Below are 18,070 nucleotides of genomic sequence, written 5' to 3'. Positions count from 1 at the left end.
TCTATTTGACCAGTGATCCTTGGCCAGCCAGGCTTGTTTTGTTTTGTTTTTTTTTTATTTTATTTATTCCTGTCTATAGTCAGTGTCCCATTTTGGTTTGGTTGTGTGAAGGTGGTGCTGGTGTTTGGTTTGTAATCTTGCAGGGAAGTGTGCAGGGAGGGTCATAAATCTGTAGCAGGGTTTGGTGGCCTTTTTTTTTTTTTTTTCCTTCTGTGTGTGTGTGTGTGTTCTCTCGTTTTACTTTTAGAGCAATATCTGAACTGGTTTGCTTTGCTCTGTGGAGCAAAAGTGAAAGTTAGATGCTGGGTTCAAACTTCTGCAATCAGTTACCCTTTTTAACTTTGTGTAACTGTAGATTCCTCATGCTGGGGAGACTCGATGAAAAATCAGTCACATTAAAAACATAAATTGGGAGCGATCCAAGCTCCGTCTTTTCTTAGTAAAAGAGCTTAATTATAACAGAAACATTTACTCCCGCAGTCACCTCCATAAAAAGCAGTTAATTAAATCTGTTACTGCCCAACCCACGGGCTTCAACTGGAACCTCCCCACTCTCCGGGCTGGATGGGGAGCATGACACCCTCCTGTTATTCCTGCAGATGCTCATGGAAGACACAGAGGGAGAGGAGCAGGAACGCTCACGATAGTCCTGTCTCGGCACGATACCAGTCTAGGTTTGAACTGTTGCCACCTTGAAAACTGGGCTGTGTTTGAAATCTTAACGAAAAAAAAATGATGTAACTCCGCTTTTTTTTTTACCTGGTCCGTGGCGACAGCTGCAGGTTTATGGGATAGCTTCTGGAATGTTCCAGCAATCCAACCCTGTTTTCATGGCGGGGTCTGGGTAGACTGCCACACCAAAAAAACCCCCCCCTTATCGGGGGGGGGAAAACACAGCCCAGTTCTTGTTCCTAAGTTTTAGTTCTGTGGGTTTTTCCCCCTTCCCCAGAACCTTTGCTCTTGAAGATGGTGAGTAGCCAGCCTAAGTACGATCTAATTCGGGAGGTTGGTCGTGGCAGTTATGGTGTGGTGTACGAAGCAGTCGTCAGGAAGACCTCGGCCCGGGTCGCGGTGAAAAAGATCCGGTGCCACGCGCCGGAGAACGTGGAACTGGCTCTGCGGGAGTTCTGGGCACTTAGCAGTATCAAGAGCCAGCATCCCAACGTCATTCACCTGGAGGAGTGCATCTTGCAGAAAGATGGCATGGTGCAGAAGATGTCCCATGGCTCCAGCTCCTCCCTGTATTTACAGGTACACGAGGCCGAGGGAACGGGGTGGAAGGAATCACTGGCGGGGTGTCAGCTTTGGTGGGGGGGGTGGAAGGAGGTGGGGCAGCCCAGGTGGTGTTTGTGAGGTGTGCTCAGTCAGGAGAGGGTGTTGTTTGCACTGCTGACGCCCCAAAGTTAATCTATATATATATCATGATTTGAAGCCACGCTGCTCTAAAAGGCGCCAGGTTTAATGTATTTAATGCAGATCTGCTTTGACAATTTGAGGAAGCCCCACAAGTTAAACCCAGGGGAGCTACGGGCTGTGGTGTCCCCTGGCAGCAGGTTAAGGAGCAGACGCGCACTGATGTCTTGGGACAGAGCTGTGAGGAGTTTCATGTCAGATGTCCTTGGAAGAGGAAGTCACTGTCTGGATTTAGGAAGCCAACACTTAAAATTCTTCCAGAAACAATAAGGCAATTGGTAGCATGTCATGAGCTGTTTGGGTTTTTGGATAAATAACTACTAATCTCTCAAAAGAGTGCTAAAGGCATGATAAATAAGGGAATAAATGCCACTCTGAAAGTGTCCTTCAAGTTTAAAGATGTGTACTTTTGAAGAATAAGTAGCATTAGAAAGGCTTTGAAAGATACTCTAATTAATTCCCTTGCCAAGGAGCTGCAGAAATTTGTGCCTCTGGTTTGAAAAGTCAGTAGCCTGCTCAGTGTTTGTGTTATCCTTGATCAGCTTTTATCACTTCAGTTTTTACTCTCATTCCTGCGTGTTTGATGTGGACCTTTCGTTGGTGGAGATCCACCTGACAGCCCTTGGGATCCCACTGTGCCAGGTGCTGTCCGAGCCTGAGAATGAGGATTCTTGGCTTTGTGACCTCCCTGTCCTCAGGAGCTGCCACTGATTTTGCTTTCATGAAGGGATTTTAGGCTAAAACAACTCTGGCCAGCTCTACGTGGGAGGAATTAGCGCTTTACCTTCCTGGTTGGTAGTGGAGCTGTGCGAGGGGTTGTGTGGGCAGATGTGCAGGGAGGAGCTTCAAAAACCCCAGGGCAGAGCTGCAAGGTGGGGACGAGCTTCCAGATGACCCAGAGCACTGGTTTGGATGACGAGGAGGGCGGCACATGGATCTGGCTCCTGTCTGGTGCAAGCTCCAGGGATTGTTTTCCTGCTCCAAAGAGCAAAGGGCAGAGCTGAGCTGTGACTGGGGTCACTTTGTAACAGCCTGGGCTAAAATGAGGACAGTCCACCCTCCCTGGGCTTGGCCTCTGCTGTCCCAGGTGTGTGAGGAAGCAGGGGAGGGGGTGTCAGTGCCTCCTGGAGGGCTTTGGGGCAGATGCTTTGTGTCAGCCAAACCAAATCTGGAGGGTTTGAGTCCTAAACGAGCCTGGCCTTGTGGAGCTTTGCCGCTGTCAGAGACCCAGAGGTGGATTTTGTTGTCTTAACTCTCAGAGCAGGTGCAAGTGCAGCTCCTGTGACTCCGGGGACGGCAGAGCTGTGTTGGTGCTCACTTGGCAGAGGAGATGCCCTGCTCTCCTGAGATACCTTAATCTCCCTGTTCCTGACTACAAACCCTAAATACGTCACTTTCTAGTTCTAACATGGATTTACTGTCTGGAGTTGGGGTGGGAAGATAGCTGTAAATTACTACCAATTTTGCCCTTGGATGGAAAAGGCCACTTTTTTTAAAGCACTTCAAAATGCTTCCCTAAATATTAACCCATACCTTAATTTTTGAAAGCCAGTTTGGTTTATTATCCCTTGGTTTACTGCTAACATAAATAATTGCAGGAACTTACCTTGCAGAGCCTGCTAAGAGGCACCTCAGAGGAGCTCAAGAGGCAAATGTAGCTGTGTAAACAGGATTAGTAAAACTGATTGCTGGTTTTGCTTTGCTTTTTGTATGAAGCAGCTGCTAGACTTGTCTTCCAGAAAATAGCCTGTGGATAATGATGGTGGGAAAGGCACTACGTGCTCAGCTGTGCCTGGAGATCAGTGTGCTCCTGAGTTCAGGGATCCTGTGTTAACTTGCTGGAATTCATTAATGTGTAAGGAATGGAGAGCAGGCTTAAAAAAAAAAAAAAATCTCTGGTGGAAGCAGGAGGTGAATGCAGCTGTGTGGAGTTACTTGTGAGACTTTGTTTATCCATGGAAGCTGTTGGCAAAATGGGTGGGACAGGCTTTGTCAGGGTGGGACACTGTCCAGCTGGGACAGATGGGAGGGCAATGGCCACTGAGTATCTTTGAAAATACTGTTATCAGGGTCGAGCTCTGCTGCTGGGCAGGAGTGTGAGCTTGATATGCTCTGCACAGATGAAAATGAGGAGGCTGGCAAATATATTGTGATTTTTATTTTTTTTTTTCTCTGTTACATAAAAATTTTTGCATAAAGTTTTTTGTTTTTTTTTTTTTTTTCCCATGTTGCAATATCTTGCTCTCTGGATTGTTGAGAGGAAGATCAACCAACCACAGAATGGTTTGGGTTTTAAGGAACCTTAAGGATCATCCTGTTCCACCCCCCTGCCATGGACAGGGACAGCTTGAGGTGCTTCCACTTGCCCAGGTTGCTCCAAGCCTTGTCCAACCTGCCTTGGACACTTCCAGGGATGGGGCAGCCACAGCTTCTCTGGGCAAACCTGTGCCAGGGTCTCCCCACAGGGAGGAATTCCTTCTGTATATCTAACCTAAACTTCCCCTCTTCATGAAGATCCAGATCTCACGCATTTCTCCATCACACCCTTAAATTCCCACAATCATCAGGTAGTTATGACATTTCCTTTCCTCGTTGCAGCTTGTAGAAACCTCACTAAAAGGAGAAATAGCCTTTGACCCCAAAAGTGCTTATTACCTCTGGTTTGTAATGGATTTCTGTGACGGAGGAGACATGAACGAGTACCTGCTGTCCCGAAAGCCCAACCGTAAGACCAACACCAGCTTCATGCTGCAGCTCAGCAGCGCCCTGGCCTTCCTGCACAAGAACCAGATCATCCACCGTGATCTCAAACCCGACAACATCCTCATCTCCCAGAGCAGGATGGACGCCAGTGACTTGGAGCCTACCCTGAAAGTGGCTGATTTTGGGCTGAGCAAAGTGTGTTCAGCCTCAGGACAGAATCCCGAGGAGCCGGTCAACGTAAATAAGTGTTTCCTCTCGACTGCCTGCGGGACCGACTTCTACATGGCCCCCGAGGTGTGGGAAGGACACTACACGGCCAAGGCAGACATCTTCGCCCTGGGGATCATCATCTGGGCAATGCTGGAGAGAATCACCTTCATAGACACGGAAACCAAGAAGGAACTGCTGGGGAGTTACGTGAAGCAGGGCACGGCCATCGTGCCGGTGGGAGAGGCGCTGCTGGAGAACCCCAAGATGGAGCTGCTCATCCCCGTGAAGAAGAAATCCATGAACGCCCGGATGAAGCAGCTGATCAAGGAGATGCTGGCGGCCAACCCGCAGGACCGCCCCGATGCCTTCGAGCTGGAGCTGAGATTGGTCAACATAGCCTTTAAGGACAGCAGCTGGGACACGTGACCCGCTGCCCCTCGCCCAGCCCGCGGTACAGCTTCATGGCAGGGGGCCTGAACTCACCTGCAGGGTGCAGTTTCCTCCCCGAATGAATCTCTCTCTTTGGGTTTTCCCAGCAGGAATGTTGAGTTGGCCAGTTGTGCTGGTGTGTAAAATACCAGGTGTTCCGGGCCTGTGGGAGACGTGAGGGTGTTCCTTTGTGTGTGCGCTGGCAGTGGGATGTTGTAAGAGCCAAGACTCGGATTTCCAGCAGTGTGTCATGGAGTATTTCATACATTCCGGTTTCCTATGTCAGTATTAGGAACTCTCATGGAAGAAAAAAAAAAAAACAAACAAAAAAACACAAAAGATTTGCATGCTGGTAGTGCAGATCTTCAGGCTTTGTAATGTAATCTGTGTATATATTTATGTACATGAGTGACTGTGAGTGTGTGGCACTTAAATTATTTGCTGTGGGTCTGAATGATTGGGGTCTGCTAGAAAACTGGGGTGGAGAAGGTGGGTGAGAAGCGTTCCTTCTTCTCCAGGCCTGAATAACTTTATTATTTATTTTTGTTATCTGATGTCAAAGACTTGACTTTGTAAACAAAGCAATGCAAGGGGACCAGCAGTTTTTTGAAGTGCTGAAGTGGCCGAGCTTGGCACTTGGAACTTCACGAGCTCATCACCAAGGGAGTCAAATTAAAAATGTACAGTCAGGGGCTGGCGTGGGCTGGTTCACTGATCATTTGATTTTTGCTTTCTTCTAGTGGTCAGATACTTTATTAATCAATTAATCTGCTCTTGTGTCCACAATCCAATAGCACCTTGAGGATTTATAACAGCAGAGTACTGTGCCCTTACTTTATGGAAACAGGGATGAGGGAATCCAGCAGCATAATTTTAAGGCTCTTCAAAAGAGGGTGGCAGCACAGTTTTCCCATTCACTGAATCCAATTAATAATACTGGTCATGGCCTTTTCCTGCCTGGAACTGCCCCTAACCCAACGGGGAAGAGGAGACAGAGGTGACTCTTTTTCTTGTAGGACCCCCTTGTTCTCAAATAGGAGAGAAAACTCATTAACAGGTACGTGAAAGGTGGCAGCCTTGGCTGATTTTTCTTTTTTCTCATTATTATTATTATTATTTTTCCTCCTTTTAATGAAGTAATATTTATTTAAAAGCACAGATGGTGGGGTGGAAAGCTTTGGAGCAGTTGGAAGCTGCTTATCCCCAGCTCCTGTTGCACAGAAGCAGATTGATACGCTGGGAGAGGTTTCACCGAGGCCACCTGACACTGCAGAGCAGACAGAGGCTCTTTGTAACAGCACAACACTTTGTTCTTTTGGCTGCAGGACTGACCTTTCCCATCCAGTTTGACCTTTTGGAAAAAGCAGAGTCTTAAAACTGCCTTTAAAGCGGCAGGAAAGGCCAGTTTTCTTAATCAGTTCGATTTAATTTTTTCCCAATAATTTCCCACCCAAATCCCACCTGAAAAGGGCCATAAGCATTTCCTCATATAATTTGGGTCTTGGATGCTGTTCCCTTGTAGTGCTGGGAGAGCAGTTCTGGTCAGTCAGTCTGTTTGTTCTGTCTGAGCGTGAATAAACAAAACACCCTTTTTTTTTGTTGTTGTTGTTTTTCTGATTTGACCAAACTTCTGAGACTTCACAGACCACACGTGGTTCTGACCTGGTGCTGTACGAGCTGCTGGCCATCACCCAGGTGGCCTTAATCCTTATTTCTTGTTATTTGCTTCCACTTCAGCCTTTGAGGGAGCGATTCTCAGACAAATAGACTTTGCTGCTGTGCCAACACTGTTTCCCAGTTCTCCCATCTCAGCAGGGTCACTGGGTGAGTAAAGCTTGAAGGGGGTTTATCATTCTGCACGTGAAGCTTTTTGAAAATACGTGGCAAACTTCCTCCTGCCCTGCCCACCCAAAAGTCAGACTCAAGCAGAATAATTCTTCTCACCTCGGAGATGCTCTGTAAATCATCTCTGAAGTGTTTCACTGGGCATATTTCACTGCCTGCAGTGCAGAAACAAGGGAATGGCACAGGGAATTTTGGTGTTTTGTTGTGGTTTTGGTTTTTTTTTTTTGACTCCCAAAGTGTTTCTTTGCACTGATTGCCACTTTAAAGGTTGGGGGTACCTGAAATCCCTCTCATGGTGCTTATCCTCGCTGTTGGGTGACACTGGCAGTCCTCGAGGTCTGTGTTCTGTTTGATTTTTTGTTGTTATTGTTGTTGTCTGAGGTCTTCTTGTTTTAAAGAAAACAAATAAATCAAATTGTTGTAGCAGCTGCAGAGCCGTTCACCAGCGTGACACAAAGTCAAGAGACTTTTCAGCACTTAGAAAAGTGGGGGGTTTTTTTGTTTGTTTGGGTTTGGTTTTGGCCACGTTTTTCTTTAAAAACTGTAAAATATATTTTAAGGAGAATTTATAATGAGGAAAATTATTGTGTAATTTATTAAGTTCATGACTGTTTTGGAAATAAAACCTGAATTTCGATGAAGTTTTTTTTTGAAACTTGGTCTGGGGAAGTGATTCCAGTCAGCACAAGGTCATCATCCCCTGTGCTTCATCCCAGTCCTACCCTGAGTGATCCTGAGCTTGTGGAAGGTGCTGGCTTGGCTGAGGGCAGTGCTTGCTCCTGCTGTTCTCACGTGGAATAAAGGTGAGGAAACACCATTCCTTATGCATGGCACAAAAGCAGAGCAGTCATTTGCATGTTTTAATTACCAGTGCTCTGAACAAAGGGGGTTCTGCAGACTGGGAGTGGGAACGGCGCAAAATTGAATTTCTCTTGCCATTTCTCATCCCTACAACGAACCCAAGCCCGGTCATCCCTGTGCCCTGCACCTGCGGATTCCTGTGTATCCTGGTGCCAGAAATGGGCACATTCCCACCTGGCAGGTTGAATCAGTAAGTCAGTGCAGGCCTGGCACGAGAGAGGGTTTGGGATTTGGGTTATTTTTTATTAGGGGGTAAAGGCCTTAATTAAAGGAGAAAGTCACACTGAGTAGTTGCATTTTAAATATAGACACAAGTGGAATTCCTTCCCCACCAAAGGAAGAAAAATAAACCTTATGTATATGTATATATACACTATATATTATATATGTATTTATATAAACTAAAAATACATCTAGTCCGTGGGGAGGGTGGGGAAATCTGCAAGGAACTGCCCTGGTGCCGAAATTAGATATAATTAAAGCTCCCTCCTGGCTCCAAGAACCCAACCTCTGCTTGGTTTTCCTTGTTCTGCACAAGGCAGAGGCCTCGGGCCCCAACCTGTCCATCCCAGTTCTCAGGGCAGGGCTTGGCTGGGCTTTGGGAACTCGGCCTTGTTGGCGTTTTGGGGCTTTGTTTTGGTTTAAACTGAGCTTTTCCTGGGCCCCGGCACAAACCGCGGCCTGAGGGCGGTCCTTGCTTTGTGGGGAGATAAAGTCTCGTCCGGGGAGCTCCGGCCTCTGTCCCACCCCCTGGAAAGGTGCCCTCCCTTCAGGAAAACAACTTTTTGGTTTTTTTTTTCCCCCCTTTGACACGCTCAGGTGGCCTTTGGACTGCGGGTGGCACGAACCAGCCGGTGGCTTGTGTGGCTTTTCCCTTTGCACCACTGGTATCCCGTGAATTCTTCCACGGGGTATCGATCCTTAACGTGCTTTGAATCCCTAACTGGTGGTTGGTGTGGTGAAAGGAAGGAGCTGGCCCACGGAGAACCTGCTTGGAGCGTTTAAACACCAGCTTTGACCAGTGTGGAGCATTTTGACCCCACCTTTAACAGGCAGGGCTGGCAGGGGCTGTTTGGCTTCCCTTTCGGTCCTGGGGGGGGGTACTGGTTGTGCAAAGTGCAATTTCTGTTCTTTAACATGATAAAGGCAGAGGGATAGAAATGCCACAGGCCATCCAGAGTGCCTGAGGAGCGTTGGGAAGGTGGGAACACAAGGCTGAGCTGCTGCAAAGTGCTGTTTAGGAGCTCTGGAAGTGTTTTGGGGGAGCCTGAAAACCATATTTTTAGGATCGTGGAGATGTCAAGTGACCCGAGGATGAGCAGGGGCACCACCATTTCGTCACTGCAAGAGGAGCCACAGCCCAGGCCACGTTCCCATTAAACCCCTTTGTTCCCAGAGGAATTTCCAGGTTATTTGGGTACCTGAAGCAGCAGGTAATTGCCTAAGGGCTGCAACTCCTAAGGGGCAGCCAGAGGGTCTGGGCTGAGCTGGCAGGTGGTGGCTGGAGCTGCAGCTCCCACCCCACACTCCAGGGACAGCTTTGTGCTCCCCTGGAGGGAACTGCAGCTGCTCAGAGGCCTCTTGACTCTCAGATTTGAGACAGAAACGGATGCAACCCAAAAACCTTTGCAGCAGGTGGTGGGCTCGGCACAGATGTTCAACTCTTGCTCTTTCCTGGCTGTCCCTGTGGTGCCAGCACTGACCAGCCATCACCCACTGTGGGTTTTGGAGCCCTGCTGGGGGTTATGAACATCCCCAGGAGCCTCCATGGCCTCTCCTGGGCCCTCTCTAGTTCCAACTTGCACCGACACGTGGATTAGGTGGTGGTTTCGGATTTATTCGTGCCCATTTGAACCCTGGATATTTTTAAACCTGTCTAACAAGCCTTCCACTCCTGCCCTCTCCCGAAGCAAAGCTGCACCCTGAGCCCTCTCTGGCTCACTCCCAGCTCCCCTGGGCTCTGTTCCAGGGGGTGGCATTTGCATGGACCTCAGGCCAGAGGGGCTTTTGTGAGTTGTGAAAGGGAACCAGCAAGTAGAGACAGATGGCTGGGTTACCAGGTGCTGCATTCCTGGCTGCACCTGGGCACGCTGAAAAGTGATTTTTTTTTTTTTTAAGTTGTTTTTAAAGGTAGAAATGCATCTGAAAAGGACTAAACGGGTGTGGAAGGAGGATCTGTGCTCTGAGACTCGTGGCCTTTGGGGACTTTCTCAGCCTTTCCTCCCCCACTGCAAGGGCTGGAAGTTTCCATACCTTGCCCCATCTGTGGCTGATGCCAGGAAGGACCCCTCAGATCATCCCTTTTTGTATTCCAGAGGGAATCATCTTTGTCCACACCTTACAGTTCAACAGCAAGTGCCTGGCAGGTGCTGCAAGGAGTCAGAGAGGAGGGTGGGTCATTCTGGGGAAGGCTTTTGGTCAGAGCATCCCATAGGAACACCCTGCATCTGCCAGAGGAAGGTGATTTCAAGGCTGCTCTTACTCACTTGTGGCTTTACCAGAACAGCTGCTGGGATTCCACCTTGGAAAATAAAACATTTCCTAATAAACAGTGATTCACGTTGCCTGCAGTTAAAATTAAGGTCCTGTTGGCTGCCCCTCTCCCACATGGGAATGCAGTGGCAGATCCCAGGGATGCCATGAGTTTCTCCATCACTTGCCCTCATCCTATTCCCTTCCACCTATACCTTCCACCGGATTTGCTCCTGTGCAGCCTCTAGTTCTGCCTGCATTGCTCCTCTCCAGGTTTATTAGAATAGAAGAGGTGGTTTGTCCTTTCCTTGCTTTCACTGGGAATTTTTTCCAGTGCCTGCAGAGCTCTCACAAGCCCTGGCCCCTCTCATCCTGCTCAGCTTCCATCTGAGCCTCAGCACAGGAGTCCTGGCCCCAGCCCCTTCCTGGCACTGGGAGGTGCTGGATGCAGCCCCAGTTCCCGGCACTGGCTCCAGAGCAGCAGCTCCTCAGGAAGGAACTGGGGTGGGGACAGCTGGGGGACAGGTCCCTGCTCACCCAGGGACAGAGCTGGCCTGGCCTGGGGGTCCCTGAATGCCATCACTTTGTCCCTGCTGGAGCCTCCCCAGTCCCTGCGATCAGCCCGGGCCAGGCTGTGCCCCAGCTCTCCATCCACACTGGCTGCCAGAGGGATGGGGGGGGATCCTTAAGGAGCCTGGAGGCTTCTGTGACCCCGCTCCGAGGGTCTGGGAGCCCAGCTCGGGGTGTAGCACATCCCTCCTGCTCCGATGCCACGTTCACAGCCCCCCAGGCGGGAGCCGGGGATGGAGGAGGCCGGGGCTGTCCCTGTGGGAGCGCTCGGGAAGGGAAGAGGGCAGTGGTAAAAATAACCCCTGGGCCAGCTCCAGCCCATTGTGGCTTCCTGCGATTTACAGCCCTTCCCGGGGGGAAGAGGCAGGAACCGGCCAGCTCGGGGCTGGATTTGACCCTTTCACCACCACCGGAGGACCTTTCCTCCCTCTTTCTCCCTCGCCGCCCAGGGCAGGATCCTGGGAAGGGGATTGTGGTGGGCTGCTCCTCCTGAGCTGCCCCAGCATCTCGGGATGGGTGTAGGAGAAGCTGCCGGAGTGGACACGGTTTCTCTGTCCCATTCCTGACGCCCCGCGGGCGGGGGGGACAGAGAGACCCGGTGCTGCCTGGGAGGAGTCAGAGATCTCCGTCGCAGATCCCGAAATGCCGGCCAGGTTCCCGTAAGGAGGTGGAAGGAGGAGGGGAGCTGGCAGAGGTGAGCTGGAGGTGCAGGAAGAGGAGGGTTAATGCCAGGCAGGGGCAGGGCTGTGGAGGGGGGGTCGCGCTGGCAGGGTGGGCGCACAGTGGGCTCCTGCCGACGGGATTGGGCTGGCAGGAGTTAATGGGGTGGCTCTTCCTTTTCCTCATCCTCTATATGAGGCTCCTGCCGGCTCCGGGCTCAGTTTGCTGCGGGAACCAGAGGGGCAGGAGCTGAGTGAGACCGGAGCATCCCATCCCTGCTTCCCCATCCCTGCATCCCCTGGGTGGGCTCAGGTGAGCAAGAACATCCCCCACCTGCCAATCCCAATGGTTGGCACAGGTCCTGGCCCCAGGGCTGGGCTGGGGACTGTGTGGGAACACTGGCAGGGGCAGTCACAGCCTGGGCTCTGCTGGGGGGTGACAAGACCCTGTGCTGGGGACATATTCCCTCAGCTGCCAGGAGCTCATCCCTCGGGAGCACAGGGCCAGACACACCATGTACCTCAATTTCCCCACCTGTACAGCGGAGTGGGTGCAGTGTGGAGCCAGTGGGCTGTGTGTGGAGGAGCGTGGCAGGGAGTTCCTGGGCCCTTTTCTCCCATGAACTCTGCTCTGCCCAGCCCAGTGTCCTCTGCTGTCACCGGGGAAGGCCTCGGGGCTGGGTCAGCTGGTGATGGCTCTTCAGGGCCATTCAGGCCTTTTGTGCTCACTGAAACCCTCTACTTGGGGCATTTACAGCCTCAGGCTCCTCCAGACTCCTTTCCCCAGCACCCACCTTCACCTCTGGATGCACACATGTGTGCTGGGGAGCAGACGAGCAAGGCCCGGAGCACCCCAGGGCTAAGGAAACCCCCCTGGCTCCGTGTCCCCCACGCACCGAGCAGGGGGAAACCTTCCCTGCCAAGGGGAGCACGGCTCAGGGACCCCAAAACACCCCCCAGCCCCTGCCCTGCTGCCCCCACACGCGGGGCAGCTCGCCAGCTCTCCTGAGCAGGGCTTTGTTGTGCCACCCCTGCTCTCGGAAAGGCAAGGCGGCGGCCGGCTCCGGTATTTTTTCCTGTTGGAAGCCGCTCCTGGGATGTGAGTGAAGCCGGCGGATGCTCGGCGCTTGTCTCTTCCTGCCCGTGGGCTGGTCCTGCCGGGGCTGGGATTGAGGGGACCCCCGGCTCTGCTTCACCCCCATCCTCCTCCTCACTGCTGCACCCTCGAGGCTAACCCTGACTCTCCTCTCTCCCCCCAGGGTGGAATCCAGGAGCTTGGAGAAGCTTCCAGAGCCTCCCCAGCCGCAGCACCGAACCTCCCACAACCACTTGGGAGGAGGAAACAGAGCGAGCGACCAGGAGCGACATTTCGGGGCGATGGTGCCCTTGGGCAGCCCCACTCTTGCCGTCTGTGCCTCCAGCAACCTGCGCCTCATGGCCCCCGGCCGCGGCTCCCCCCTGGCCTGGCTGAACCGGGGTCCCGAGTGCCCGGGGGAGCCGGGGGGCAGTGGGGGCCGGAGACCCAGCGCCGTGGAGCGGCTGGAGGCCGACAAGGCCAAATACGTCAAGTCACAGCAGGTCATCAGCCGGCGGCAGGAGCCGGCGCTGCGGGGCTCGCCCCGGCTGTCCCCTCTCGGCCGGCGCCTCCTGGCCCGCCAGCAGTGCAACGAGCTGTGCCAGGGCTCGGAGCTGGGCCGGGAGGGGCCCAGGAAGCTGCCGTGCCCCCCATCCCCCGTGTTGCGCCGCAGCGGCAGCAGGCGCCTGCTGAGACCCGACTCCCTCATCATCTACCGGCAGAAACGGGACTGCCTGGCTGGGGACAAGGAGAACGCCAAGGGCTCCGGGCTGGTGCGACGCCTCTTCCAGGGACCTCTCAGGGACAAGCCCCCCAGCTCCCCGCCAGCCAGGGGGCTGGGTGAGGGACCACCACCCCTGCAGAGCCCAGAGACCCCCATGCTGTGGGTGCCTGTGGAGAAGGAGGAGGCGAGGACACCGGGTGCCAGCAGCAGCAGTGGTGGCACCTTGCCCGTGCCCGGCAGCCCCCCGGCAGAGCCCCCACAGCCCCCCGGGAAGCAGGCGCTGGCCCTGCGCGTGTCGCTGCCGCTGTCGGAGCAGGAGCGCTTCTTCAACTACTGCGGGCTGGACCGGGCGCTGGTGGAGCTGCTGGGGCGGGAGCGGTTCGGGCCGGCGGGCTGGGACAGCTCCTCGGCTCGGCTCCTCGGCTCCTGCGAGTCGGAGCCCGGGCAGGCCTCGGGGGGCAGCGAGGGGGGCGCGGGGCCGGGCGAGGAGGAGCTGGAGGATGCCCGGCCTGGCTCTGCCGTGTCGGTGGTGGAGCGAAACGCCCGTGTCATCAAGTGGCTCTACGGCTGCCAGAGGGCCTGGGCGGCCGCCAAGGAGTCCACGGTCTGAGCAGAGACAGCCCGGCCGGGATGAGGACCCTCCCTGTGGCTCCTGCTGGCTGGACATATCCCCTCGCCCTCGCTGGATGTGGCCAAAGGGCTGGTGGCATCCATGATTTTGGTGTGGTGGGAACGCTGCAGGTTGGGAAGGCCACCAGGACCACCCTGGACCTCATGCTGAGCGTGGCAGGGGCACCTGAGGGGCAGGTGGGGAAGGGGCTCCCCTGGGTGAGTCTCTCTGTGGCCTCAGGGCTGGTGGGCTGCTGTCCTCCTGCTGTCCCCCATCTTCTCCATCCTCCCTGTCCCCCAGCCCAGGGTGGTGGGATGGTCCTGCAGCCCCCACTGACCACACACACCCCGCTCCAGCTGCAGGCTGGGGGTGTGGACAGAGCCCAAGCCCCTCATTGCAGGTAGGGCACACCCCACACCCCCTCCTCCCCAGAAGAGGAGCTGCTGGGGCCAGAGCAGCGCTCAATAAAGCTGTTTTGGGGGCATTTTTTTCTAGCCTGGCAGTGTGTGTGGTTTGTGTGGGTAGATGCTCTGGGGTGGGGGGAGAGGGGCATTTCCCCCTCCCTGCCATGGGAGTTGTGCTGCTCCAGGGGCAATGGTGGGGGGATGAGGGCAAGGAAAGCACTGGGTAGAGCTTGGGAAAAAGGACACCTTGGGGTCTTTAGTGCAGACACGACACTCAAACCCACTGCAGAGCCCTCGGGTGCAGACAGGAGGCTGCCCACCAGCAGTGTGGGGGGGGTGCAAGTACTGCTGGACAGTCCTGCTCATGCATCCTCCTCTAGTTGCCCTTGGGGGCGTTTTTATTCCGGATTTCAGCCAGTTTGCCGGCCAGGAAGCCCCAGTGGAAGGCCCCTTCCTCCGGCTCCCGCAGGTCGCTGCCATCCTCGCCCGGGGGCTCCCCGGGACTCTCATCCGGCTCCGGGGGGGGCACCCCCTTGTCCGGCCCTGCCGCCTGCTGCCACTTGGTAGCAAAGAGATCCCAAAATCCGGGTGCCTTCTCAGCCTGGGGCAGCTCAGGCGGCTCAGCAGCCAGTGGGCTGGGGAGAGAGTGGGGACAGGGACATAGGTGTGGGGACCCTTCTCCCCGGGTCCCACAAGGGCCAGAACTGTGACCCCCAAGCCCTCCATGTCCCCCCCTCCATGCCAGCTCTCCCCCAGGGCATAGGGCAGGGGAGGGGGACGCAGGTGATGGGATGGGGGGGATGAAGGGGCTGGGCAGTTGGATCCAGGTTCTGGGGTCCCCCTCAACCAATTTCCAACTTACTGGTCCGTGCAGGGCTCCGGGCTGAGCAGCTGGTGTTCGTCCTCGCGGGTGAAGAGGGATGAGAGCGTCCTCCAGCTCCGGGCACCCACCCCCTGCACCTGCGGGGGAGGCAGCACCGGGCTCACCGGGGACCCCCCGGATCCCAGCAACAACCCCCCCACACTTCCACCAGCCCCCTCCTCACCTTCCTCGCCAGCTGGGACACGGGGCTGGGCCCTTCCTCCATCAGCGCGGGGGTCTCGGCCGTCTCCATCAGCTCGGGGGGGTCTCCCTGCAATGAAGCCCCCCAGTGAGCACAGGGGTGCGGGCAGGGGGAGGGCAGGGGGGTCGGTCACCCCACTTTGGGGGGTCTCGGGCTTAGTGGGGACCCCCTCATCCCACCTCGTCCTGCAGCGCCCCGTCCGCCCGGGGCCCCCCGAGGGTCTGCAGCACTTTGGCCTTGTAGAGCCGCCAGAAGCCCTGGGCCATGGTGAGGGGCTCGGCGGGGCCGGAGCCGGCGGAGCTGCGGGCGGCGGGGCTGGGGAGGGTGGGGGGGGGGACCGAGTGGCGATCCGGTGGCTTCATTAAAGTTTCAGCGGCCACTTCCAATGCACAAAAGGAATCTGAGCCCGCGCTGAGCCGGGGGCAGCGCGGGGGCGCCTACTCCGGTCACCCCCCAACCCTCCCCTCCACCCCCGGCCCCAGCCCCCCCCCACAGTGCCCCTTGCCCACAGCTGACCCCCAGGGCGGGGACATCCCCCTCCCACGGCGCAGAGCAGGCGCTGGGGCCCCGAGCTCCCCCCGCCGCGTGTCCCTATTTATAATTGATCACGGAGGAAACACGATCAGCGCCGGGGACGCGGAGCGCTGAGCCCTGCCCGGCTCATCACAGCGGTGACCGGGGCAGCGCGGGGGGACACGGGGACAGCCCGGGGAGGTGGCACCGGGGGCTGGAGGAGGGTGGGGGACACGGCTATGCCCGGTGACCGTCAACGGGACCGGGACACTCCGGGCCGGGCACGTCCGGGGCTGAGCCGGGGGGGCGTGACCGCGGGGGGGGGGCGTGGCCTGCCGATGACGGGCGTGGCTTATCGCATAGCGGGAGTGGTCTACAGACTGTGGGCGGTGCCTGCATCTTCGTGGGCGTGGCCTGACCCTCAGTAGGCGTGGCGTAGGTCCGAGAGGGCGGGGCCCGCAGCCAGCTGCGCCTGCGCAGTGCGGGAGCCGGCCCGGCGTGGTGGCCGCCATGTCGCCGCGGAACGGCCGCCGCACCGGAGCCCATCGGGCGCACTCGCTCGCCCGCCAGCTCAAGACCAAGCGGCGCCGCCGCGACCTGGACGAGATCCACGTGGACATGAAGCCCGAGAACGCGGCGCGGCTGCTGCGCCAGGAGGTCGACCCCGACCTGCCGGGCTGCGCCCAGTTCTACTGCCTGCATTGCGCGTGCGTCACGGGGGGGGTGATGGGGAGGGGGGGTTCGAACCCTGGGATGGGGGGTGGGTGTCCTGGGCTTGGGGGTCCCAGACCCGTGGGATGGGGTTGCTCCGGTTCTGGAGGGGTTTTTGGGATGCTCCTGGAGAGGGAGGGCGTGTTCTGGTCCCAGAGGGGGGGTCTTGGCCCCGGGATGGGCTTGCCCTGGTCCTGGGGGGTCCATGGCTCCTTAGGTGGGCGGTGTCCCGCCTCCGGGGGGGGTTCTTGGATTGGGGAAGCTTGTCCCAGTCTCAGGGTGAACCCCAGCCCGTGGGGGACTGGCCCCTCAGCAGGGCTCTCCCCAGCCTTGCTCCCATCTCGGGGTCCCCCCTGACCCCCACCCTCTGTTCCCCCCCCAGGCGCTACTTCGTGGACATGAACAGCATGAAGGAGCACTTCAGGTCCAAAGTGCACAAGAAGAGGTGAGGAGGGGCCCGGACCCACAGTCCCCTCGGGATGGTGGTGGTGTCAGTCCTGGGCTGGTGCTGTCCTGAGGAGCGGGGTGGGAGCCTTGACAATCCCCCCGTGCCTCCCCCAGGCTGAAGCAGCTGCGGGAGACTCCGTACACGCAGGAGGAGGCCGAGCGCGCCGCGGGGATGGGCTCCTACGTCCCCCCAAAGAAGGTGGAGGTGCAGACCCAGCCCCTGGAGGAGGCCACTGAGATGGAGACGTCCAGCTGAGCCCTGGGTACGAGGGACTGAGATCTGGCGGCTCTGTGAGGGCGCCTTTGTCCTCAGCTTTGTGAGCAGAACACGTCCCAGCACAGCCTGCCAGGAAAAACCACCCTGCTCCTCCTGCAGCCCCGGGACTAACGAGGAGAAGGAGCCAAGGAGACCCTGGGTGCCCTCACTGTGTGTCCTCCTTCTCCAGGAAGGGACAAGCAGCTTGTTCCCTCAGCTTGTCCCTGGCAGGACTGTGCGCTCCTCTCGTTGCTTTTGGAGAGATTTTGGGTGTCTGTCCTTGGGTCAGAGGTTGTTGCAGCGATTCACCCATTAAAATATGTCAACTGAGATCCTGGAAGCATTGAAAGCTCTCTGGATATGAGGGGGACAGCCCCCCCGAGGGGTGTGGGGGCACCTCAGTGTTGTGCTCTTCCCCATCACCCAGAGGTGTCCATGCCATCCCAGAGGAACAGCCTCATCCCAGTGTTCCTGCCCTCCCAGCAGGGGCTTCCCAGGCAGCTTTTTTTGGGGTAATATGGGCTTGAGTGACCCCTTCAAGCATCAGTGAGCAGCTGGTTTGGGCCTCGAGAGGGGAGTGCTGGTGTCCTCTTGGTGGGGACACTTTGGGGCTCCTGTCCCCCAAAACTAACCAGTGATTTCATGGTCCTGGAGGGCTGGGGCTGCATGATCGCTCTCCCTGCTTTGTGTCTGCCAGACTGATGCTGCTGGTGACCCTGAGGGGACACTGTGTGACAATGCCACCACCCGCTGCTGCCACCGCGAATTCCTGCCATGAATTCCTGCACTGCCTGACCCCAATTCGTCCCTCCTGCTGTGCTGGGGACTGGGAATGAGCTGGGCATGGGGCTCCGGGCTGGAGCAGCAGGAAGGCAGAGCCACAACGCAGCTGTGCTGGGTAGGGAAGGGTTTATTTATTTCCACGCAGCCCGCCCGGATTTGTCCCCCCCGACCCTTTTGGGGGGGATGGAGAGCTGCAGCTCTGCGTGGAGTCGGGAGAGGGGGTGGTTCAGGAAGGCTGCAGCCGCCATCCCATCAGGATGTGCCTGCCCAGGGGACACGTCACCGACCCCGTGGCCCCACGTCCCCCCTGCCCCGTTACCT

General features: G+C 56.3%; 4 protein-coding genes across 6 annotated transcripts in view; 3 read left to right on the top strand and 1 right to left on the bottom strand.

Annotated features, from left to right (window-relative positions):
• The window catches only part of PDIK1L (PDLIM1 interacting kinase 1 like), a 6,473-nt gene extending 1,412 nt beyond the window's left edge, over window positions 1–5,061 (top strand). Inside the window, exons 2-3 of the mRNA XM_027907696.1 lie at window positions 950–1,251; window positions 4,012–5,061. Of these exons, the coding sequence (XP_027763497.1) occupies window positions 967–1,251; window positions 4,012–4,752 (1,026 nt within the window). The 5' untranslated portion in view covers window positions 950–966 and the 3' untranslated portion in view covers window positions 4,753–5,061. The remainder of the gene's footprint in view (window positions 1–949; window positions 1,252–4,011) is intronic.
• Window positions 5,062–10,920: 5,859 nt separating this feature from the next.
• Window positions 10,921–14,024, top strand: FAM110D (family with sequence similarity 110 member D). 3 transcript variants are annotated; one of them, XM_027907706.1, is made up of 2 exons: window positions 10,921–11,197; window positions 12,422–14,024. In XM_027907706.1, exon 2 carries the CDS (start codon window positions 12,540–12,542, stop codon window positions 13,569–13,571), a length of 1,032 nt encoding a protein of 343 aa, XP_027763507.1. In that variant the 5' UTR covers window positions 10,921–11,197; window positions 12,422–12,539; the 3' UTR covers window positions 13,572–14,024. The 3 variants fall into 3 exon arrangements, with proteins under 3 accessions (XP_027763507.1, XP_027763508.1, XP_027763506.1); XM_027907707.1 differs by having other exon boundaries at window positions 11,192–11,224; XM_027907705.1 differs by lacking the exon at window positions 10,921–11,197 and adding an exon at window positions 11,347–11,475.
• A 316-nt stretch (window positions 14,025–14,340) lies between these two features.
• CUNH1orf232 (chromosome unknown C1orf232 homolog) lies at window positions 14,341–15,505 on the bottom strand. Its single transcript, XM_027907708.1, has 4 exons — window positions 15,219–15,505; window positions 15,022–15,108; window positions 14,838–14,935; window positions 14,341–14,610 (listed from the first exon to the last, which is right to left on the bottom strand). The coding sequence occupies exons 1-4, from the start codon at window positions 15,399–15,401 to the stop codon at window positions 14,352–14,354; spliced, it is 627 nt and encodes a 208-aa protein (XP_027763509.1). The 5' UTR covers window positions 15,402–15,505; the 3' UTR covers window positions 14,341–14,351.
• A 541-nt stretch (window positions 15,506–16,046) lies between these two features.
• Window positions 16,047–17,298, top strand: ZNF593 (zinc finger protein 593). Its single transcript, XM_027907701.1, has 3 exons — window positions 16,047–16,259; window positions 16,646–16,708; window positions 16,825–17,298. The coding sequence occupies exons 1-3, from the start codon at window positions 16,063–16,065 to the stop codon at window positions 16,964–16,966; spliced, it is 402 nt and encodes a 133-aa protein (XP_027763502.1). The 5' UTR covers window positions 16,047–16,062; the 3' UTR covers window positions 16,967–17,298.
• Window positions 17,299–18,070: the final 772 nt, after the last annotated feature.

Source organism: Empidonax traillii, unplaced genomic scaffold (genome assembly GCF_003031625.1).
Source record: "Empidonax traillii isolate 1590-97213 ecotype Southwest subspecies unplaced genomic scaffold, ASM303162v1 scaffold1525:size98293, whole genome shotgun sequence".
NCBI lineage: Eukaryota > Metazoa > Chordata > Aves > Passeriformes > Tyrannidae > Empidonax > Empidonax traillii.
Note: the sequence above shows the minus strand (reverse complement) of the source record. Positions and strands in the feature narration are given on the sequence as shown.